Here is a 22,231-nt window from a genome sequence, read left to right as displayed (position 1 = left end):
TCTGTTATGTTCATGGTACTGTTCATGTCTATAGGCGACGGCTACCACTTTCCATCAGGTGGGCCGTCAGATTGTTTGCCATTCTAAGTTGTATATAAAAAAAAATGTCTATAATAGATTTTTTATTTGTATTATATTATTGAATTATAGAATATTGTCTTGTGAACGGATCAATTAGTTGTTTGTTTATATTTTGATTACGTTTCATTGAAACAAACGATATGTAAATAGCCACAAATCTAATATTAAAAAAAAAAAATAATATACTAGGGATTTTACCTGATACATACATCATAATATATAGCCGTTAAGTGTACACTATTGAACATAGGCTCCCTTTTGAGGGGCTTTCCTAGTAGTTGCCATGCTTGGCAGATGTATTTGGTAATATTTAAAGACGGATGCTGCTGCCTATACCTAAACCATGTTGCCTGGGGAGAAAGGGATTGTTAGCATTGCTAGTAATATACCCAACCAGGTCGACCTCCTCGCGGTTCCAACTGGAAACTATCATGGTTAATTCCTGATGAATTCATCGTAATGGGCTAACTGGTCTGTTTTCATTCTTATCTATCACCCTTCACTGGTGCTCCGCCAGCGTATCCCGTTAGCACAGGCGGGGTTACCATTTCATTTTCACCCACTAAAAAAAAAACATGTTTCCTTAGTCACGGAGAAAGAATAGGTGGTCTATTTTATGCTGGGATCACATGGCGAGTCTACCTGCTTTAGAAAGTTGTAACAAACACTAAGGTTACTTAAAAAAATTGTGGTTAAAAAATGCACTCGTTCTGAGTAACTAAAAAGAGCGAGTTAGAATCCCGTCTGAATGAGGTGTTGAGAGTCTAATGTAAATATTAAAGGTTAAATATCAATATTTTTTGTTAAGTTCTCAAATGCAGAGTTAGTAGTAGATTGAATACCTATTTGTATTACAGGTAAATGTAAAATAATATCGTAGTAATAAAAAAAAAATTGGGTGTGGAATAATGGTCTGAATTCACTGTTTCAGTTTTTATCAACCTGTCCCTTACATCCCGTATATTTTTTTATTTTTTTTTTGTGCCATAGCACTTTTTTATATTTTTTTAATGGCAACCTTGAAAGAAACTATAATTGTCAATGCCAAATTGTCAGACTGTCAGATCATTGACATTCAATATAAGACAAACAGCGGTTTGTTTTAGTCTGTTAGCTGCTTCTGTCTTTCTTTTATTTTTCAATTTCATAGTAAATTACACTAATAATTTTATTATAATGAATGAATAATTCTTATTGACAGTAGAATTTAGTTATTTATATAATTATAGTGTTGTAAATTATCACAATGGGTCTCTTATCTGACCCCGAGTATGGTTCGGTGAAGTGGGTGCGCCTGTTGAATAGAATACACGGACCCCTGTGTCTCTTGTGTTACGCTGGAGCCCTGGTATGGTTTCTCATGTTAGGAAACAAGGAGTTCAACAATGAGACCTACTTCTCCGAGAACGCGCTGCTACCCGGATTGGTTACTAACGAATTCAACGCTGAGCAATCTTCAAGGCAATTTTACAATGAATTTCTGCAAGAACTTGAGGTAAGTTAGTTGATATTAGAACTTAGATTAAAATTTATATGTAGTACCAAAAACGAGTTGTTCATTTGTTGACTGATGCATATTTTTTTCAAATTAAGTAAATGTTTAAGTTTTGCTTCATTAATTTGTACATAAATGAATGTACTATATTTTTAATAATAAAGAGAACTAAAATTACAATACTGTGATATTAATTTGTAGATAAATATCATATAATTGTGTAATATTCCTTTTTAATATGTTATTGTACTCATGCTTTCCTGGGTGAGCGTATTGGAAGACTGTAAGGCTCACCCAGTGGATGTAATAAATAAATAAATAAATAAAAAATTATTACTTATTGTTCAGAATTAACATCCCATGACTTTGTCTACATTATAGCAAATAGTTTGTATAAGTCTAATTTCTTGACAATTGGATGAGTTGTTAAGAAACCAAGAGGTAACATAAACCAAATAAATTCTTTTACTTTCAACTTTGTCACAATACATACAATTTGGTGATTGTTTCATTCCTATAAGATGATAAAATTTGTTGAGTGGAACATGACCAGATCGCATCCTGAACGCTATCACTAAATACGGTCTTGAAAGACTTGTTGTTTGAAACCAGGGTATTAATGAAGGCATTTGCTGTATAGTTTTATACCATATCCCCTTTGAACCTGAACAGTTTTCAAAGTGGTTTCTCCATTTCGTGACACAATCACTGTGTTTCGTAATTCTACCAATGAATTCATTTGCATAAGGGTTACAAACAATTTCTGTTCCATCCTCAATAGCCTGTTTGGCTGCCTGATCTACTGTTTCATTCCCTGGCACTATATATGTGATGGTATCCATTGAAGTTTTACGGCTACATTTCTTTGTTGTAATATACATACCAGCTTTAAGACCTCATAGGCTATCGGCATACCTCGTGTACCCGAGACACACCGAGCCAAGTGGTGGAGGGCACTCTTTGAATCAGTCAGTATAACAATTTTTTGTATATTTAAGGTGACAGCGTATGCCAATGCTTTAGTAATTGCTATCAATTCAGCTCTCATTATACAGATATTTTTATTAAGTTTCCAAAACATAGTTTTTCCAAACTTCGAATCAAATAGTGCCGCCCCTACACCTCGAGAATCTTTTGATCCATCTGTATATATTTTATGAAATTCCTCATAGTCCGTCTTTAACATATACATAGTGAGATATTTCAAAACAGAACCATTAATATTACGTTTTGCATTGTTGACATCTTTAACATTTAAACACAAACAGGACTTCACTTCATCAATGGATGTAACCCAGCTATTTAAACTATACATATCAAGTAAAGGACTTCTGTGGATATCCTCCTCTTTAAGGCTATTGTGTACATCAATTAAGATAGGCTTTGTTTTACTATACCAATAGTTACAGTTATTTGACGATAAGTTCACTACCGATTGCATGGTTTGGTTATTGGAGACAGAAGCCACTCTCAACCAAAATTTGTACCCCAGCCAATGCCTACGCACAAACAGGGGAGGGAGAGCAAGTTCGGTCTCCATTACATGAATGGGAGTGCTTTTAATAAAGCTGCCACATATTCTTAAAGCCTTATTCTGTACAATGTTTAATTTATTAAGATGAGTTTTGGCGCCAGTTGCATACAGAAAGCTAGCATAATCTATACGGCTTCTAATGAGCGAAATGTAAAGTTTACGCAGATGTATTGGATGAACCCCCCATGAGCTTCCTGCAAGCACCTTTAGAATGTTCAATAATTTGTAGCTTTTTTTCACAAATTTCATTTATGTGTGTACCCCATCTTAGAGATGAATCCATCCACATACCTAGATATTTAACTTTTTTTAATAACTGAAGAGGCTTTCCATTAATATCAATGGTAATATTAGGTGTCTTTCGAGATCTACTAAAAATACATACATTGCTTTTTGATTCAGACAGCCACAAACCTATCCCTTCCAAGTAACTGGTCGCTTGTGCGAGACTGTCTTTGATATCGTTTTCGGTATTATGAATCTCCTTATTCTCACTGGTTTTATATAGTACAAAGTCATCAGCATATTGGCTAACAGTTACTTTGTCAATATTTTTACTCATTTCCATAGTAATGATATTGAAAAGCAGTGGTGATAATGGATCTCCTTGCGCGAGACCTTTTCCTGTATAACGTACGAGGCCTTCATTACTTTCATTTGCTATGACTTTACAACGTCTACTAGATAGGAAATTCCATAGATATTTACAAATTTTGCTGCCAATCCCGATTCTTTTCAATATCATTATCATGGAACGAATGTTTACATTATTATAAGCATTATCGATATCTATAAAACACGCAACAGTTGACTTATTATTCGTAAATCCAACCTGAATACCATTTACTAGTCTGGTAAGGTTGTCTAAACAAGATTGTGCTCTTCTGAATCCCACTGTAGACTGTGGAAAAAGATAGTTATTTTCTACATACCATTCCATCCTTTTCATTAGAATCAAGTGAAATATTTTGCAAGGACAGACCATTAAGGATATAGGCCGTAATGACGAAGGATGGTCCGGATTGCGGCCTGGCTTCAAGATTGGTATTATACTTATATCTCGCCATTGGTGAGGGACTATGCCGGTCTGTAATATCTGATTATATATATGAAGCAGCACAAATTTTCCAGATAGCGGTAGATTATAAAGCATGGAGTATGATATATTATCCATTCCAGGTGATGTGTCTTTACGTTTTAGTAAATTGTTCAACTCAGCTATGCTAATCTCTTGTTCCACGTATCCAGTGGATGCGTTAGGAATATTTGGAGGTTCTTCCGGAACATAATCTGGTGTTATGGAGTAAAGAAGATTTCTAGCATGGGCATTATTCACTGGTGCATTTCCACCATATCCTCCTTTCATCCATCTCATTTTCCTCCACATATCTACGGGTGATGACTGCATGTCTAATTCTGAACAAAATTTAGCCCAACCTTTACATCTTTCTTTTTTTATTAGTTTGCTAGCTTTATATATTTTTTCTTTGTATTGAAGATAATTATCAGGGGTCGGGTTTCTTCTTAATTTTGCTAATGCCAGTCTTCTTTCTGCTACTACCCGGGAAAGATTCGAATTCCAATAGGGCTTGGGTTTAAAGCTAGATATAGGGCTGTGATTAATTTTTATCCATGGAATTGTCTTCTCAGCAACTGACTCCAAGGCATGTATAAATGCATCATAATGTAATTGAATATTATTGAAGGGCGGAAAATTGGTGAAAGCTTCCTCCAATTTATTTTTATAATCTTGCCAACGAGCTTCTTTTAAGTTGCGCTTTTTATAATAGTTACTGGATTTCTCAAATCCATTATCAATTTTAACAATGACATGGTCACTTCCCAAGGATTCGTTTGTTGTATGCCATGTCAGTTTTACTGCAATGTCTGTTGTTGCAAAACAGATATCAGGAGCTGATTGTTGTAAGAAGCCACTGACCATTTTAATTCTTGTCGGGTTACCATCATTCAAACAAATATAATCGTTCTCAAACATAGACTTGTAAATAATATCTCCTCTTCTATCATTTTTGTATGACCACAATGAGTGATGAGCATTCATGTCTCCGACAATAATGGTTTCAGAGCTAAATAACTTAAAGATATAGTCCCAGTCCTGTTGATTAGTATTTGCAGATGGTGGACAATATATAGAAATTATATTTCTTATGTTTGGGACGTTAAGAATTTCAAGAATCAAAATCTCAATTTCAGAGTTAGGAATGTTATAGTTTTTAGGGATTATTTTAATTGAATTATGTGACAGAATACATATGTCACCATATGAGTCACCTCTATCCTATCTCGTAATGTTATAATTTGGTATTCGGACAATATCCTCTTCAGATAGCCAACTTTCAGTTATTGAAGCCAGGTGTATTTTCTCTTGAATTAATAATGCTTCCAAGTCTTTCAATTTAGGTTTTAAACTATTTGCATTCCACTGTATAATTCTTACATTATTTATTTTATTGTGTCTGGTCATTTTGGTTTAGTCCTAGAAGTCGTAATGTTAAATCAAGAATAGGATGACTTTCTAAAAATGTTAATATTTCTTGTAATATATATTTAAAAAAGGTCTCCAATTTACTTTTGAATGTATTATTTGAAAATATGATATCCTTTGTACGTTCTAGAATTCTTTTTATAGGGAACCTTTTCTTCATTTTCTTTTCAACCTCTACTTCAGAGTCATTACTATTATCCATGTAATTTAAGTTATTAGTGTTGTTGGAATCATTGTCTGGGAGCTTATCAAACTGTCCACATATTTTCTTGGATTTCTTTTTACACAGTTTCTTTTTCTTGCTCTCATTGATAATAGGTTGTATTGTTTCTTGGTCGCTGCTTATTTCTTTACTTTCCTCATTAATGTAATTTTCCTTCATCCCAGCTACCACGTTAGCATAACTTTTTTTTTTACTGAATACCGGCTCTGAACTTGCATTCTTACTGTTATTTGTGTAAGGTTGAGCCAACAGCCCAGTGTTTCTGTGCATTGCTTTGGCTTCATTAATTTTATTTAGTGCGACTTTATATGTGCAATTGTTTTCAGTCATGACTTCTCGTATTTCTCGTTCTCTATGAAATGTTGGGCATAATGTTTTCACTATTGACATATGGTTACCTTTACAGTTCACACATATGTAGTTTGTTGTTTCACAGTTTTCATGATCTTTGGCACATTTAGGGCATATTTGTATTTTAGATGGACAGTAGTTCTTTATATGACCATATTTCCAACATTTAGAACATTGTGTCACTGGAAAAGTGAAAGGGTCCACCTTAATGCGGCAGCCATATGCATGTACATATGGAGGCAAGACAGAACCTCTGAAACATACCCGAACTGTCTCACTTTTAATCCATTTACCAACCTCGTCTTTTTTGTTCAGTCTTTTTACAGCTAGTATCTCCGTTTCACTTTCTAATATATTTTTGATATCATTTTCTTCAATTTCCATATCTATTTCCCTAATTAACCCATAAGAATAAGTGACCTCACTGGTTTTCCTACAAGCCCAAGCCCTTTTTTCCATATTTTTACAGTTTACAAGAGTGTTTGCAGCCATCTCCGATTTGAACCTAACCAAAACTTTATAGGGGCTTTTATATGTAACTTTTAATATATCTTGAATTTGTTCTGTTTTGAGTATTTTTGCTAAACCTATCTGTTTGGGTAATATATCCTTGGATGTAATTGATACTTCATGCATGTATATATCATTTTTCTTTACAGAGGGTAGGTTCAAATTAATATTGGGTGGTGACTTACTCAAATTTAATTTCTTGCTCCTACTAACAGTAATGAAACCATCTGAATCATCTTCCAAATAGGACTCCCTTCTTATTCTCTTATTTCTAGAACTAACCCTTTCTTCTGTTATCTCTGAATTTATGTCATTACTATCCCATTCCAACTCCGATCCATAAACCACTCTGTGTATGTCTGCTTGAGTGTAAGTATCTTGAGATAGAAACTGTTGTTCTTCTTCTTCATCATCCATCCTTTTATTTTATTAATACACCACTATAATTTCACAAAATATTTCGGAGGTAGATAAAAGTTTTTGTTAAATTCTTCCCAAAATATTTTAAACCACAACTAAATACCACATAATAAATATCACACTATATTATCTTAAAGTTAAAATGACTTTTATGATTATGTAATTTTACTAACTTCAACTTAAAAGGTTAAAAAATATTTAATTATTAGCACACACAAGATTGCGTCAATACCCTGCAAATTCTTGACAAGCACGTGTTTACATGTTATCAAATGTTTTTTTCAAAATAAATATATTAAAATATTGTTTTGATTTTTTACTATTTTTCCCCATTAGTAAACACCGTAAAGGGTACACTTATATATTTTTTTAATTTGATTTAAAAAATCAGGCTTTTAAGGGTTAAGAACCCTATCAAAATGAATATATATATCTGACTGGTTATGGGTGACATTTAATGGGTGATATTTTGTGGTGTTTATTCTGTCTTCAATAGTTAGAGGTACCTATTACATAGATATTGAAACCATACCAATATTAACCATGCCTAATAAATACAATTTTAGATACACAAGAGATAAGTGTGTTATATTTCAAATTGATTCCAGGACAAATATTATGATACAGACGAGATGCCCGTGCCGTGGCTGGTCGCCAAGATGTCACAGCTCCATCTGGAGGTGTACACGCACAATTTTACACTCAACTATCCCTTGGGACAAGGCCAGGTATTATTTAAATTAAAAATAACAATTATTTATGTACATATATAGTGTTATTTTACATACAAACCCTTTAATAGATTTTTTTTCAAGTTCTTAACACTGACTGGGAAAAGTTTTTGCAATTCAATTATTATAGATAAATAATCTGAACATGAGTACAAAGGGGGGAAAGGGATTGTTAGTAATGGAGACTGAGAATCCCATTGCTAGCAATATACCCAACCAGGTCGACCTCCTCGCGGTTCCCCCTGGAAACTATCATGATTAATTCCTGATGAATTCATCATGATGGGCTAACTGGCCTGCTTTCATCTTCACCAATCATCCTTCACTGGTGCTCCGCCGGCGTATCCCGTCAGCGCAGGCGGAGTTACCATTCCATTTTCACCTATCAAAAAAACATGAGTACAAAACATATGTCCTACCATTTCCTTTCTTTTTTATATATAATATTATAACAATATTACATTGCAAAACAATGAGTTGATAGGTGGAGGCCAATGTTCAGCAGTGGACAGTTAATGTCTAATATGATGACAGTTTTGTATACTGTCATAATCACAAAGTATGTATACTGGCTTATCATGAATAGAATTTGAATTAGGTGATCTCATTCATACATTAAAATTTCTACATATTCTTTTTATTTCCAGATATACAAAGGCACGAATGTGTATGGAATTCTCAGGGCTCCTCGCACCTCGTCACTGGAAGCTCTGGTAGTGACGGCTCCGTACAGATCAATATCTTCACATCAGAAAGGCACAGCAGCAGGCATAGCCCTCATGTTGGCGTTTGCTCAGTTTGCAAGACGTAAGATATTTTGAAAATTATTATTTTCATTGACATAAAAGTAAAACTTTGTTTTTAACATTTTTAAATAGTTATTAGTGGAATATATTTTTTAATGCTTTTTTGACTCCACTGTTTTGATAGATTTTTTTCACATAGTTACTTTAACTTAATTTTATAGCAAACAATCTACTTTTTATTGTGCTATGTGGAAATTAGTATTGTTTGAAAATGAGTCTTATCATTTAATTTATTTTATTTTTAATTTCAGCACAAAAATATTGGGCCAAAGACATTATTTTCCTAGTAACAGAACATGAGCAACTAGGAATGCAGGCGTGGCTAGAAGCTTATCACGGATTACAAAGTGATGCTGAGACTTTTTATACAAGTCTCGGTAGCTTCTGGAAGCCTGATACACCAGCGTTCGATTTTGGTCGTGTGGGTGATGTATTTAATTGGGGAGGTGGACATCAGAAATGTTTGGATCCTGGTAAACTGAAGGGAAGATCAGGATCTATACAAGCAGCTATTAATTTAGAGTTCCATGCACCTAAAATTAGTAAGTGATTATTTTTATTTTTTATGCCATTTGGAATACAAACAAACTGACGGCTCATCTGTTGAAAAGTGTAATGGTCAGCTATAGACATAAATAGTACCATGGACATAACATTCGTGTTTCAACCGTGAAGCAGTTGTGTTTGCATGGCTGTGTTTCGGTTTGAAGGATGGGATATGGTGTAAATTTACAGGGTACAGAGGAATAACATCTGAGTCCTCAGGAATGGCAACGCATGGGGGGTATCATGGGTGAAACAATATACTCTGTTATGTCCATGGTACTGGATATGTCTATAGGCGACGGTTACCACTTTCCATCAGGTGGGCCGTCAGCTTGTTTGCCATTCTAAGTTGTATATATAAAAAAAATATATATATAACATGTCATCCATGATATTCTTCTTGGGTTGCTATTTTTGAAGACTAACATGTTATTATTTAAATGGGTGATTATGAAATGGTATATGCTGGTGGGGTACTAGGGAGAGATTATAAGTGGGGATGAAAGCAGATCAGTTGACCCATCGTGACAAATTCAACAATTAATTAACAACGATGGTTCCAGGGGGAACTGTGTGGAGATCGACTTAATATTGCTAGCAGTGGGGCAGTTTTTTTTTTATGGGTGAAAATGGTATGGTAACCCCGCCTGCGCTAACGGGATACGCTGGCTGGTAGTGAGGCAGTTAGACCACATTACTTACAATCCCTTTCCCCCCGGATTAATGTGTAATGCCTCTGTACCCTGTAATTTTATTGCCATATTTCATTTCTCTAACCGAAACATAGCCATGTAAATACAACTGCTTCACGGCAGAAACACGAATGCGACAGAGGTACCCAATCAGATTTTATACAGTACCTCTCTGATATCATGTAATCATTTGCGTAAGGTTTATTATTTTAACCCTTCGAGTGCCGACGAGCGCCATCGCGCTCGTGCGCATTGCAACTAAAAGTGCCACGAGCGTCATAGCGCTCGTGAAATCAGTCGCTGTTTAGCTTGCTGTAAAAAAAATAATATTAAAATTGGATAATTTTTAGAGGAGATACAGTTTTGTTAGAGACAAAGGTAAATGACATCAACACGACAAAGATTTCTTTGGCATTTTTAAGTAGATATGAGTAAAAATCAATGGCACTAAAAGGGTTAAAGCTGAGAATGTAACGTTTATGGTGGATTCGCACTACATGGACCTGGCCAAAATGTCAAGACAGAACTACCATATAAAATATTTAAGTTTAACAAAATATTTTTTATAACATTTCTACTATACTATTAATTTGTAAATTTTTAACAGAGTACATAGAAGTCAAAGTGGAAGGCCTAAATGGTCAGCTGCCCAACTTGGATCTAGTCAATTTAGTGCACAAACTATGTGTTAAGTCTGGTATACATCACTCTTATAAAAACAGGTTGGTTCCAAGTACTACTTTTTGCCATGCTACTTCTTACATGTAGATTTCAGAAATAGGAAAATCCATGAATGATACTGATCGCTTCTAGATGAAGTATAAAGATATTTTAATAGTTATCTTTGTTAATTTTAATTAATTTGCATCTCATTCATGTTGTGTTAACACGTTTTAGGATATCATTTTTGTCTCATGAAACATCATACAAGAGTATGTTTATAATTAGCTATGTACATTTTTGATTGTTGTCTGTCGTGTTTTCTAAATAAAATAAATAGAATACATAAATAGATAAAACATGTACCAGATTTTAAATTATACCTTTAGGAACATAACTCTAAAAACCGCTTTCAGTTTGGTACAGTAGTTTGTTTAGTGCATGATGCTGACACAAACATACAGACCGACAAAACCCCTAAAAATTATTTTGTCTTCTATCGTTTACATTAATATCCCTCATATAAATTACTTTAATTACTTAAATATTTCTCATGTACAGACATTGTCTAGTTATAATTTTATTATATTAATAAGATATATATTTTTTATAAAAATTTCCAGTTACTCCTGGATGCGCACGCGCAACAAGATGGACGAATGGACCAATGGCATCTGGACAATGCTCGGTATGGTGTCTGCACAAATTGCTGGGGTAACCACACGTCTTTATTATATATACTAGCCGTGCCCGCGATTTCGTTTGTGCGATCCAAATAAAAAATAGTCTAAGTATTTCTCCGTGTCGAACAATATGTGTATATTTAATTTTATGACAATTAGTTGAATTGTTACGGATCTATAATACAATAGCCTTTATATTCTGAAGCTCCTTTCATATCATCATCATCATCATCGTAACCGTTATCTGTCCACTGCTGAACATAGAATTCCTCCATAAGGAGGGTTTTGCCATGCTTGGCAGGCGGGCTGGCAACCACAATTAAGCTTTAGTGATGTTTTAAGTAAGAACACTGCTGCCCATTTCTTGTTCTCCCTTAGTCGCCTCTTACTAAACCAACAGGAAAGGAAAGGATGATCGATTCTATGCCGAAACCGTACGGTAATGCCGTGTAATAAAATATATATTGCTTTATATTGAATTCTTATTGCCTCGGCTACGCCTCGGCCCACATCTGCACGTTCGTCCATCAATGCCTCAGTTGCTGGCCGCTGCAGTAATGTACTATAACATATTCATAATTGGGCCAGTATAAAAACATTGATATTAAAATATATGCTTCTTTAAGGTGCCAAATGGCAACCACGGCCTGTTCCACCGGTTCGGAATCGAAGCCGTCACCCTGGAGGGGCGGGACGCTAACGACCCGGCGGGCATACCGCCCAAAGTGAACGCCCTCACCACCGCCAACTTCTACCGCCTTGGTGTCGCTCTAGAAAGCATACTCAGGTCTTTGAATAATCTTCTAGAAAGATTCCACCAGAGCTACTTCTTTTATTTGCTGGCGGCTACAAACAGGTTCATATCTATTGGTAAGTTGCCTTTATATATTTATTTTTTTATAAGATGACAGACAAATGATGACTAGATGGAGTGACGGTCTAGTTGGGCCTTGGAGGTGTTTAAAGAGGGACGCTGCTGCCTATCCCTCGCCTTTCCTTAGTCGCCTCTTACGACACCCACGGGAATGGATGGAGTGGCCTATTCTATTTCAGGACCTACACGGCTATATTAAATATTGTAAAGCCGAAATTGCCTGTTAATATTAAAAATAGTACAATGTTATAAGCTTTATTGAGCTATAGATTTTTTAATGATTTTTTGCAATATTTAGAATAACAAATAGGTGAGCGCCCGTGAAAGTGTTCTGAATGAAATTTTACATGCACAAAATATATAAGTTAATAATTAATAATTTACCTGAAGATGCCTCGTTTAGAGGTGAAACACTTATTGCAAAACGTGCGTGGATGAAATGGTGGTCGGCGATTAATGGCTAATATGGAAGGTTGTGGAACTTCTGGTAATAATAGTAGTCAATCTTCGAGTCGCACGCATAATCTGATCAAATGACCTTCCTTATCGAAGCACAACCACGCGTTGCTGGGGGGGGGGGATTACTAATAATAGAGATTAAGGGCCCCATTGCTAGCAATCTACCCAACCTGGTCGACCTCCACGTGGTCCCCAGTGGAAACTATCGTGCTGAATTCCAATTCCATTCCAATTATCATGATGGGCTAACTGACCTGTCTTTTCATCCTCGCCTATCATCCCTCACTGGTGCCCCGCCAGTGTATACCGATAGCACAGGCACCCCGCCCTACCATTCCATTATCATCAATTGAAAAAAAAATCTACGCGTTGCTTCACGGTAGAGACACCGGCGGTACATAGGTACCTGCCCATTGGTAGAAAATCTCCCTGTGGTTTTTTTTTATGGGTGAAAATGGTATGGTAACTCCGCCTGCGTTAACAGGATACGCCGGCGGAGCACCAGTGAAGGGTGATAGATGAGAATGAAAACAGGCCAGTTAGCCCATCATGATGAATTCATCAGGAATTAACCACGATAGTTTCCAGGGGGAACCGCGAGGAGGTCGACCTGGTTGGGTATATTGCTAGCAATAGGATTCTCAGTCTCCATTACTAACAATCCCTTTCCCCCCGTCTCCTTGTGGTAAGATAATCATATCTATATAGGTTACAAAGTCTGCATGAATCTTCTATCTATTTCTAAGTTCCTCATAGTCTCCACGAGATGGCGTCTTACGAGGAGATGTTAAAACTTGATCTAATCTTATGTATATATATTTTTAGGTCAGTATATGCCATCATTATGTTTACTATGCGTCGCAATATTAGTTCGCGCTCTTTCGATGTGGGTCAACATACAACAAGATGGAGATGAGGAGCCAGAAAAAAGCGTAAAACGGAAGACATCCGACGCCTGTGTACCAGGCGAACATGAATCCGAGGAGAGATCTGAAGAGAAAGTGAAAACAATACCAAAGGGAAGGAAGATAGAGGAGTCCAACATGAGCATAGTGAATATAGGAGCCAATTATTTGCTAGTACATTTACTTGGTTATGTTGTGATGAATTCTCCAATGGTTTTCAGTAAGATAGGTTAGTACCTGATTAGTAGTTATGTTGTTAGAAGTTTGTAGTTTCAATTTATATTATAAAACGAGGTTTAATTTTATGAAATTTGTTCTATGAATATGCAATGACAGAATATGCAAAATTGATGTTATTATTTGTTATATCTGAGTTTATGGCTTCGTCAGTATCAAAATCTTAGATTACATAGATAGAATGTCTCCATACAAATGCTTCGAGAAAAACGGGTCAACTTTTTCATATAATTTTGCGTGATAAATAGTTATGAGTGTTTCCTTTATAACTTCTATATTTATTTTATATTATAATTTTTGCATCTTTTTAATGCGTAATTACACATTGTTTTTACTAAATAATAAAATATAGATACATCAAGATACATTGTGTGCGTAATATAGAACATTGATAAAAAAAACGAGTTAGCAAATTTGACAATTAGCTGACAAAAAGATAACCGTTTTTGAGACTCGTTGTATGCATACTGTAAATTGTATGACACAATTTTTATTAAAAAATCGTGCAGATAAAGAAACTGTATTGATTTTATGAAATTAATTTGTGTATGAAATTAATAACTTATGTTATATACTTACGTATAATATATGTTGATATTTTCAATATTTATTTAATTTACAATTGTTGCGTCCACACCTGTAATCGTAAACGAATACATTCCAAAATCTTATTAATATTTTTGTAAAGAAATGTAATAAATAAGTTTATCTCAAACGTGCTTGGAAATGTGGGCATTATTTTGACAATCTTCTTCAAGATAAATCAAAATTGCCGTACTGGCCAGATACATGCGGGCAGCGGCCGGCAAAAGTTGTATGAAAATCCATATCTGTCGTGTTTTGCGGCCAGATAAATTACTATGTAAACTCATATCTGTCCTGTAATTTAAAAATGGAATGACCTTTTACTTCGAAACATGGCTACCAAGGAGGCAACTAATAAAAGATTTTATTTAAATTTCGAACTGGCTTGCAAATAGAAAACTGTTTATTGAAATAAAAAACAAAGGAACATTATGGCGCGTGAAAAATTATTATAGTTCGTTATTCGTCTTTGAACTTAAAAAGTAAAAATGTGTTTTTTGATTTCCGCGCATTGTTTGAGAAAAGTACTATACAAGCCTTGGCCACAACTAGACATTGATCGACTCGCGTATGTGTGCCTCGGCCACGCCTCGGCTCACATTTGCACATTCGTCCATCAATGCCTCAGTTGCTGGCCGCTGCAGTAATGTACTATAATTATATTGTTTCATTAATCCTCTACAGGTGCAACATATTATAACCAGCCATCAGAAGTATCAGTGTTTTATGGGCTGATAGTGGCATCAGTATTTTTAATTTTTCTGACGCCATTAATGCCGCGGCTGCTCCGCACGGGGCGCATGACGCACGAGGAGTTATCCCTAGTCAATATACTGCTGCTAATAGAGTTGGCAACTGTATGCCTTTCTGTGGGAATGCACAATTTCCCACTTGGTCTAGTCATCGCTGTCCTGTACACTCCTCTTGCCCTGGTAGTTGGCGTCGAGACGACGGGCGGTGGTAAGAGAAGGTACGATGTTTTCTCTCATTTATACATTACTAGCTGATGCCCGCGACTTTGTCCGCGTGGTATTTGTTATTCCTGTTTAGTATGTATATATGTACCTACTTATTTATTATGTCTGGGAATACTGTACCAAAATTAACACTCACACTTTGCCTTAGGTCAAAATGACTTTACTTAAGTAGGTTGTGTACTAAGTTGTATAAGTTAACTTGTTTCAACTTTCCCACGGGAACTCTTTAATTTTCCGTGATAAAAAAAAGTATCTAATATGTTGACCGGGGATGTAAGGTGCCAATATGCAAAATTTCATTTAAATCAGTCCAACAGTTTCGGAGATTAGCCCGTACAAACAGAAAAACAAAAATCTGGATGCCTTCACTTCTAACATCTCCTTGACGCTGATTTTTAACGTTTTTTTCTATGTACAGCCATTCATTCTCTACAGTTTTATTATATTATATGTATAGATGATACAAGTGATAGATGCTACTTGTTGTCCTTGTCTGGCAGAGAGGCATAGAGATATTTAGTTTTTTTTTAAAGAAGTCTCATATTGATCTCTTTTTCCTATTTTTTTTTTTCAGAGTTATAACCATTTTCTTGAAGCGTGTCTTGTGCCTATTGTTGCACCCACTATGTATAGTAACAGTGGGCATGGTCACATACAGTCGCGTTTTATTCCCGGAAGAGAACCTTTTGTCTATGGCTGGCCGGGGCCGAGACGCGGCTATGCAGGCCATTATGTTCTCTATTGTAGACTCACTTGTAAGTTCCCTTAATTTGTTTCAAATAAATTTGCTAACAACTGAAATCAAATATAGGTTTTTTTTTTTATAAATAATGAAGTTTATTGTGTGTGTGTGTGCGTGCGTGCGTGCGTGCGTGCGTGCGTGCGTGCGTGTGTGCGTGCGTGCGAGTGTGTTAGTAATGATTTTAAAGCTTCAGCCCCATTGCTAGTATAACCTATTAGGTTGACCTCCACGCGATTTCCCCTAGAAACCATCAGGATTAATTGATGAATTGTTCACGATGGGCCAACTGACCTGCCTTCATCTTCACCTATTACCTGTCACTGGTGCACCGCCAGCGCATACCGATAGCGCAGGTGTGGTTACTATACTATTTTCACCCATTGAAAAAAAAAATAGTTTTCACACCATCTCGCCTTCATATGGTTGCGGGTTTGAGTCTTGTACAATACATATATTTGTATTGATGACTGACTGTTTGTATTGCTCCAGAAATTTCGTATGTATAAGATCTAGGTATTTGTAAAACAATGAAGTTTTTGCCGAAAAACAGCGTTGTAGCGCTTCAAACGCTGCAGCAATACGCTGCAATACTTAGTTGATAGAACATTGCGACACACACATGCACACTAGTACATATTTACGTTTAACTGTATATTTTTTAATTTAGGTTTCATTTGAGCTGGGAATGATTTTTAAATTGTATTTTTTTTTTTTTTTTCTGTTTGCTTTATAATTAATACTGTCATATATAGTTTTCTCATTTATGCTCCTGTGCGAGTTGCATAATATTTTTAAACAAACATATACGGCCCACCTGATGGTAAGCGGTTACCGTAAGAATAAATTCTTTTTTTTATCAAGTGTCTGGTTTCCATAGCTCTGCTTAGTTTGCGCTAGATGGCGTTGTAACATATTTAGTGGTATTTATTTATTTGATTTACTAATTATTTTCAGATTTACGGCAACTGGCTGTACAACGTGGCCACAGCAGTGATACTCCCCATATGGATCATATTCTGGCAAATACTGTGCATCAGGATCGACGACACTGTATAATTTGTTACGCCACCAATTTTAATATATTCATTCCAAAGTATTGAAATAAAACATTTTTGTTATTAAAATAAGTGTTTTTCTTGTTATAATCGATATTTACATACTTATGACTTATATCTACAATTAGCTAAACAAGTTAGGGGCCCAGTGGATGGAAAGTAGTAACCGTCGCCTATAGACACACACAGCTCTATTAACAATAGATAATACAGAATCACCTTATGGTTCTAGCATAGAATGGGGCCAACCTTTTTCCGTGGGTGTCGTAAGTGGCGACTAAGGGAACTTAATGAAAGAAGGATAGGGGCAGCAGCTTTATTCATGGCGTTAGATCACAAAATACACTAACGCCTGTGGTATTCCTCATTCCTGTTCACCCATAAAAGATGTCCTATGATTAATATAATAAAAACTTTATTTTAACAAAAATACGGGTACAAAATTTTACCATCAGTGATTACTACACTAGGCTGGGAGGAAAGGGATTGTTAGTAATGGAGACTGAGAATCCCATTGCTAGCAATATACCCAACCAAGTCTCCCTCCTCGCGGTTCCGCCTGGAAACTATCATGGTTAATTCCTGATGAATTCATCATGATGGGCTAACTGGCCTGTTTTCATTCTCATCTATCACCCTTCACTGGTGCTCCGCCAGCGTATCCCGTTAGCGCAGGCGGGGTTACCATACCATTTTCACCCATCAAAAAAAACTACACTAGGCTCGCAGACCTGTTTGGTAGTAATCGTTAAGTGATTAATTAAATTAGTACATAGTTATTGCCATTTATTTAGAATTAAATACCCAACTTCTGTTAATCCATTGACACTTATTTAAATATAGCTTCTTTAGGACTTCCATCAACAATAATTGTGATATATTTTATATAATGACCACGTGGTTCACTATACTTGTTCACTCTTGATACGGCAGGGAGTTCCATTCTGTTCAACGGTTGGGCAAGAAGTATCTCCCCACCCAAATGACAATATTTTATATCCACACGGCCGAATTCGAGTGAACAAGTCAGTGAGAACACGTGTTCTTACAATTTCATTACTTTTTATTTAAGTGTCATGATAATAAATAATTATAAAATCAATTAAAACATAAATTAGTGTTCTATATACATTACAATAATAATCCATTACAAAATTTGGTATAATAACAATTTTAATATTTTATTATATTTAAAGTTGTTATGCTTATTTTTTTAAATAAATGTAGGTACACATTTTGACACGAGATGTTTAAGAAAATTAATATAATTTAAAATAAATATCTAACACGCTTTTACAGTAACTGCTCCATAATATCCTTTTTAACTCTTTTTCCCCTTGTTATCTAAAGGAATGGTTTGATTTTTTACATTCCGTCAGTTCTTTTAATCTAAGGTCTTTTGAGGGCCTCCACCTGAAGACTCCAGTACACTATTCTAGTTTTTACGTTCACGGTGCAAGCTGTATGGCTGTGGAATAGTTTACCACTTTCTATTCGAAATTCAAAATGTCTGCTTAGTTTTAGAACAAAATTTAAGGATTTTTATTTGAGTAAGTTGTCATTCTCTTAATTTGTTTATTTGTCGGGTTAGTATACTTATTTCTTTAGATATATAAAAATTTATAACTTTGTTTTTTACGTATACATATTATATATTTATATGCATGCGTATATATATATATATATATATATATATATATATATATATATATATATATATATATATATAATCCCATAGTAAGTAGGGATATATATTTACATTATTACATGTATTATATCTCTATATTTAGAAATAATAGGATCTTTATCGTGCTTCCGATCAAACTGTTCTGTTTATAATTACTCCTCTCCATCCAAAGGTTGCCTGGAAGAGATCGCTTTTAGCGATAAGGTCGTCCATTGTTTCCCCACTGTGATTATTTCTTGTAATTGTTTATATTTATAATAAGTTTACTAATGTAATCTTTTGGAGGAAACAATAAACAGTATCTATCTATCTTTCTAACGTATACATACATAATTTTTTTAATTATCTCTTACTACTTATCATCAGTGTTGCGCCATCGTCTAGTGTCAATATTTTTAAGTCATTCATTTATCACATATTTCTCAATTCGCCAATTTCTTTTATCTGTAAGTGTGTAGGCAGATTTACATTCTTTCCTGATGAATTCATCATGATGGGCTAACTGGCCTGTTTTCATTCTCATCTATCACCCTTCACTGGTGCTCCGCCAGCGTATCCCGTTAGCGCAGGCGGGGTTACCATACCATTTTCACCCATCAAAAACAAAAAAAGACTATTCCATTTTCATCCATTAAAAAAGCGATAAGGATTACTCTTGTGTTAGCTCCATACTAATTGCATTGCGATTAATGTAATTTTTGATGGATGTATGTATCAGCCGTTAACTATCCACCGCTGAACATGAGCCTCCCCCATAAGGGGAGTTTTTTTTTATGAAAATGGAGTGGTAGCCCCGTCTGCGCTAATGGGATACGCTAACGGGGCACCAGTGAAGGGTGATCGATGAAGATGAAACAAGCCAGTTAGCCCATCATGATGAATTCATCAGGAATTAATCATGATAGTTTCCAGGGGGAACCCCGAGGAGGTCGACCTGGTTGGATATATTGCTAGCAATGGGATTCTCAGTCTCCATTACTAACAATCCCTTTTTCCCCCCATAAGGGGGGTTTGCCATAGTTGACACGCTAGGCTATCGGGTTAGCAACCATAGTTTGGCTTTTGATAATGTTTAAGAGGGACGCTGCTGCCCATCCCTTCACCATAAGCTCCCTTAGTCGCCTCTTACGACACCCACGGGAAAGAAGGGGTGGTCTATTCTATGCCGGGACCAACACGGCAAATATTGATACGATAAATATATAGGTACGTATGTATATAATTACCGGAGTAGATTAAAAAAAATACAAGTATATGCTGTCGTAATGCCTATCGTGATAATGTAAAAACATCTAATAAATAGATTAACCACGAGAATTAGAAAACTAAATGTAATTGCTTTGTTAAACTAGACAATATGCAAATAGTTTTTAAATTACAGTTTATAAACGCCTTATTTATTTATTTTATTTATTTATTCATTAGTACATATATGTGTACATGGCGGACTTAATGCTAAAAGCATTCTCTCCCAGTCAACCATAGGGAAGTGTCAGTCATTACATAATTATATATACATACAATAAAATTAATATATAAACTACATATATATGATATATACTATATTATACACGAAATTGAGAATAATATAAAGCACTTACTGCTCGGATAAAGATAAAAAGTGAGCGTGAACGCTTTTTTTGAAAGACAGTTTAGTCGGTAGTCTCTTAATGGCATCAGGAAGCACGTTCCAGAGTCGTGAAGAATGTAGGAGAAAAGAGTTTGAACCATAACAGCTTAACCAAACACTGTGAAGTTTGGTATCATCATCATTTCAGCTATTGTCCGTCCACTGCTGGACATAAGCCTCCCCCATTAGGGGGAAAGGGATTGTTAGTAATGGAGTCTAACTGACCCATCGCGGGAGGGAAAGATTGTTAGTAATGGAGACTGAAAATCTTATTGCTAGCAATATACCCAACCAGGTCGACCTCCTCGCGGTTCTCCCTGGAAACTATCATGGTTAATTCCTGATGAATTCATCATGATGGGCTAACTGGCCTGTTTTCATTTTCATCTATCACCCTTCATTGGTGTTCCGTCAGCGTATTCCGTTAGCGCAGACGGGGTTACCATACCATTTTCACCCATCAAAAAAAAAGTGACCCATCGCTAGCAATGCACCTCATCAGGTCGACCTGTATGTAATTCCCCTGGAAACCATCGTGGTTAATTTTAGTGGAATTTGTCATGACAGGCTAACTGACCTGCTTTCATCACCACCTATCATCCTTCACTGGTGCCCCACCAGTGTATGCCGATGGCGTGGGCGGCGTTACCATTCCATTATCATCCATTAAAAAAAAACGCTTCCCAATAGACTGCCATAAAGAACGGTCCTGAGCACATGTCCACCTGCACCCACTGACTCCCTGCAACGCATTTCAGGTCGTCACTCCATCTAGTGGAGAGTAGTCCTACACTGTCTGAAGTTTGGTATATACGTACTAACTGGGATGTCGACCTGATGGGGTGCATTGCTAGCGATGGGTCAGTTAGGCTCCATTACTCACAATCCCTTTCCCCCTTATGGGGGAGGCTTATGGCCAGCAGTGGACAGTTAACGGCCAATACAACAACAATCTATATCAATGAGAGAGAATTGTTAGTATGGGGATTTTTTTCATAGGTGAAAATGGAATGGTAAACCTACCTGCGCTAACGGTATACACTGGCGAGGCATCAGCGAGAGATGATAGGTGAGAATGAAAAGGCAGGTCAGTTAGTCCATCGTGATGAATACACCTGGAATTCAGCACGATAATTTCCAGGAGGGAACACGTGGAGGTCGACCTGACAGGGTATATTGCTAGCAATGCGACTGGTAGTCCGCATTGCTAACAATCCCTTCTCCCTACAACAATCCATTACTTATGTCACCATATACTTAGAATCAAACGCTAATTCAACGCTATCCTAACCATCTGGACGAGTGGCGGTCCTCCACCGTGCGTTTTTCAAGGCACTTTCTTCCACGCACAATCACTCAACTTCCAGCAGCAGTATTTCCGAACCGATACGAAAACATAGCCTTCAAGAAAAGAGTATATTCCTTTTTAAAAGGCTGGCAGCACACCTGCAATGCCATTGGTGTTGTGGGTGATCATGGGCGATGGTAGCCACTTGCTATCAGGTGAGCCGCATGCTCTTTTTTTTTATACAACTTAGAATGGCAAACAAGCTGAAGACCCACCTGATGGAAAGTGGTAATCGTCGCCTATAGACATGAGCAGTACCATGGACATAACAGAGTATACTGTTTCGCCCATGATACCCCCCATGCGTTGCCATTCCTGAGGACTCAGATGTTATTCCTCTGTACCCTGTAAATTCACGCCATATCCCACCCTTCATACCGAAACACAGCCATGCAAACACAACTGCTTCACGGTTGAAACACGAATGGGACAGAGGTGCCCAAGCAAACGACTTTTGTAGAAAGTCTCCCTCTGGTCTCGTTTGTTATAAAAAC

The 22,231-nt window shown here is 36.2% G+C and overlaps 1 protein-coding gene across 1 annotated transcript; it reads left to right on the top strand.

Moving 5' to 3' along the window:
• The first annotated feature begins 1,150 nt into the window (after positions 1–1,150).
• LOC113511026 (glycosylphosphatidylinositol anchor attachment 1 protein) lies at positions 1,151–17,145 on the top strand. The gene is made up of 11 exons (XM_026894586.3): positions 1,151–1,576; positions 7,729–7,848; positions 8,499–8,658; positions 8,909–9,199; positions 10,503–10,617; positions 11,179–11,269; positions 11,865–12,108; positions 13,397–13,705; positions 14,983–15,268; positions 15,850–16,030; positions 16,972–17,145. The coding sequence occupies exons 1-11, from the start codon at positions 1,328–1,330 to the stop codon at positions 17,071–17,073; spliced, it is 2,148 nt and encodes a 715-aa protein (XP_026750387.2). The 5' UTR covers positions 1,151–1,327; the 3' UTR covers positions 17,074–17,145.
• The last annotated feature ends 5,086 nt before the right edge of the window (positions 17,146–22,231 follow it).

The sequence above is a fragment of the Galleria mellonella genome, unplaced genomic scaffold (assembly GCF_026898425.1).
Source record: "Galleria mellonella isolate WM207_F2 unplaced genomic scaffold, CSIRO_AGI_GalMel_v1 utg109, whole genome shotgun sequence".
Lineage (NCBI taxonomy): Eukaryota > Metazoa > Arthropoda > Insecta > Lepidoptera > Pyralidae > Galleria > Galleria mellonella.
Note: the sequence above shows the minus strand (reverse complement) of the source record. Positions and strands in the feature narration are given on the sequence as shown.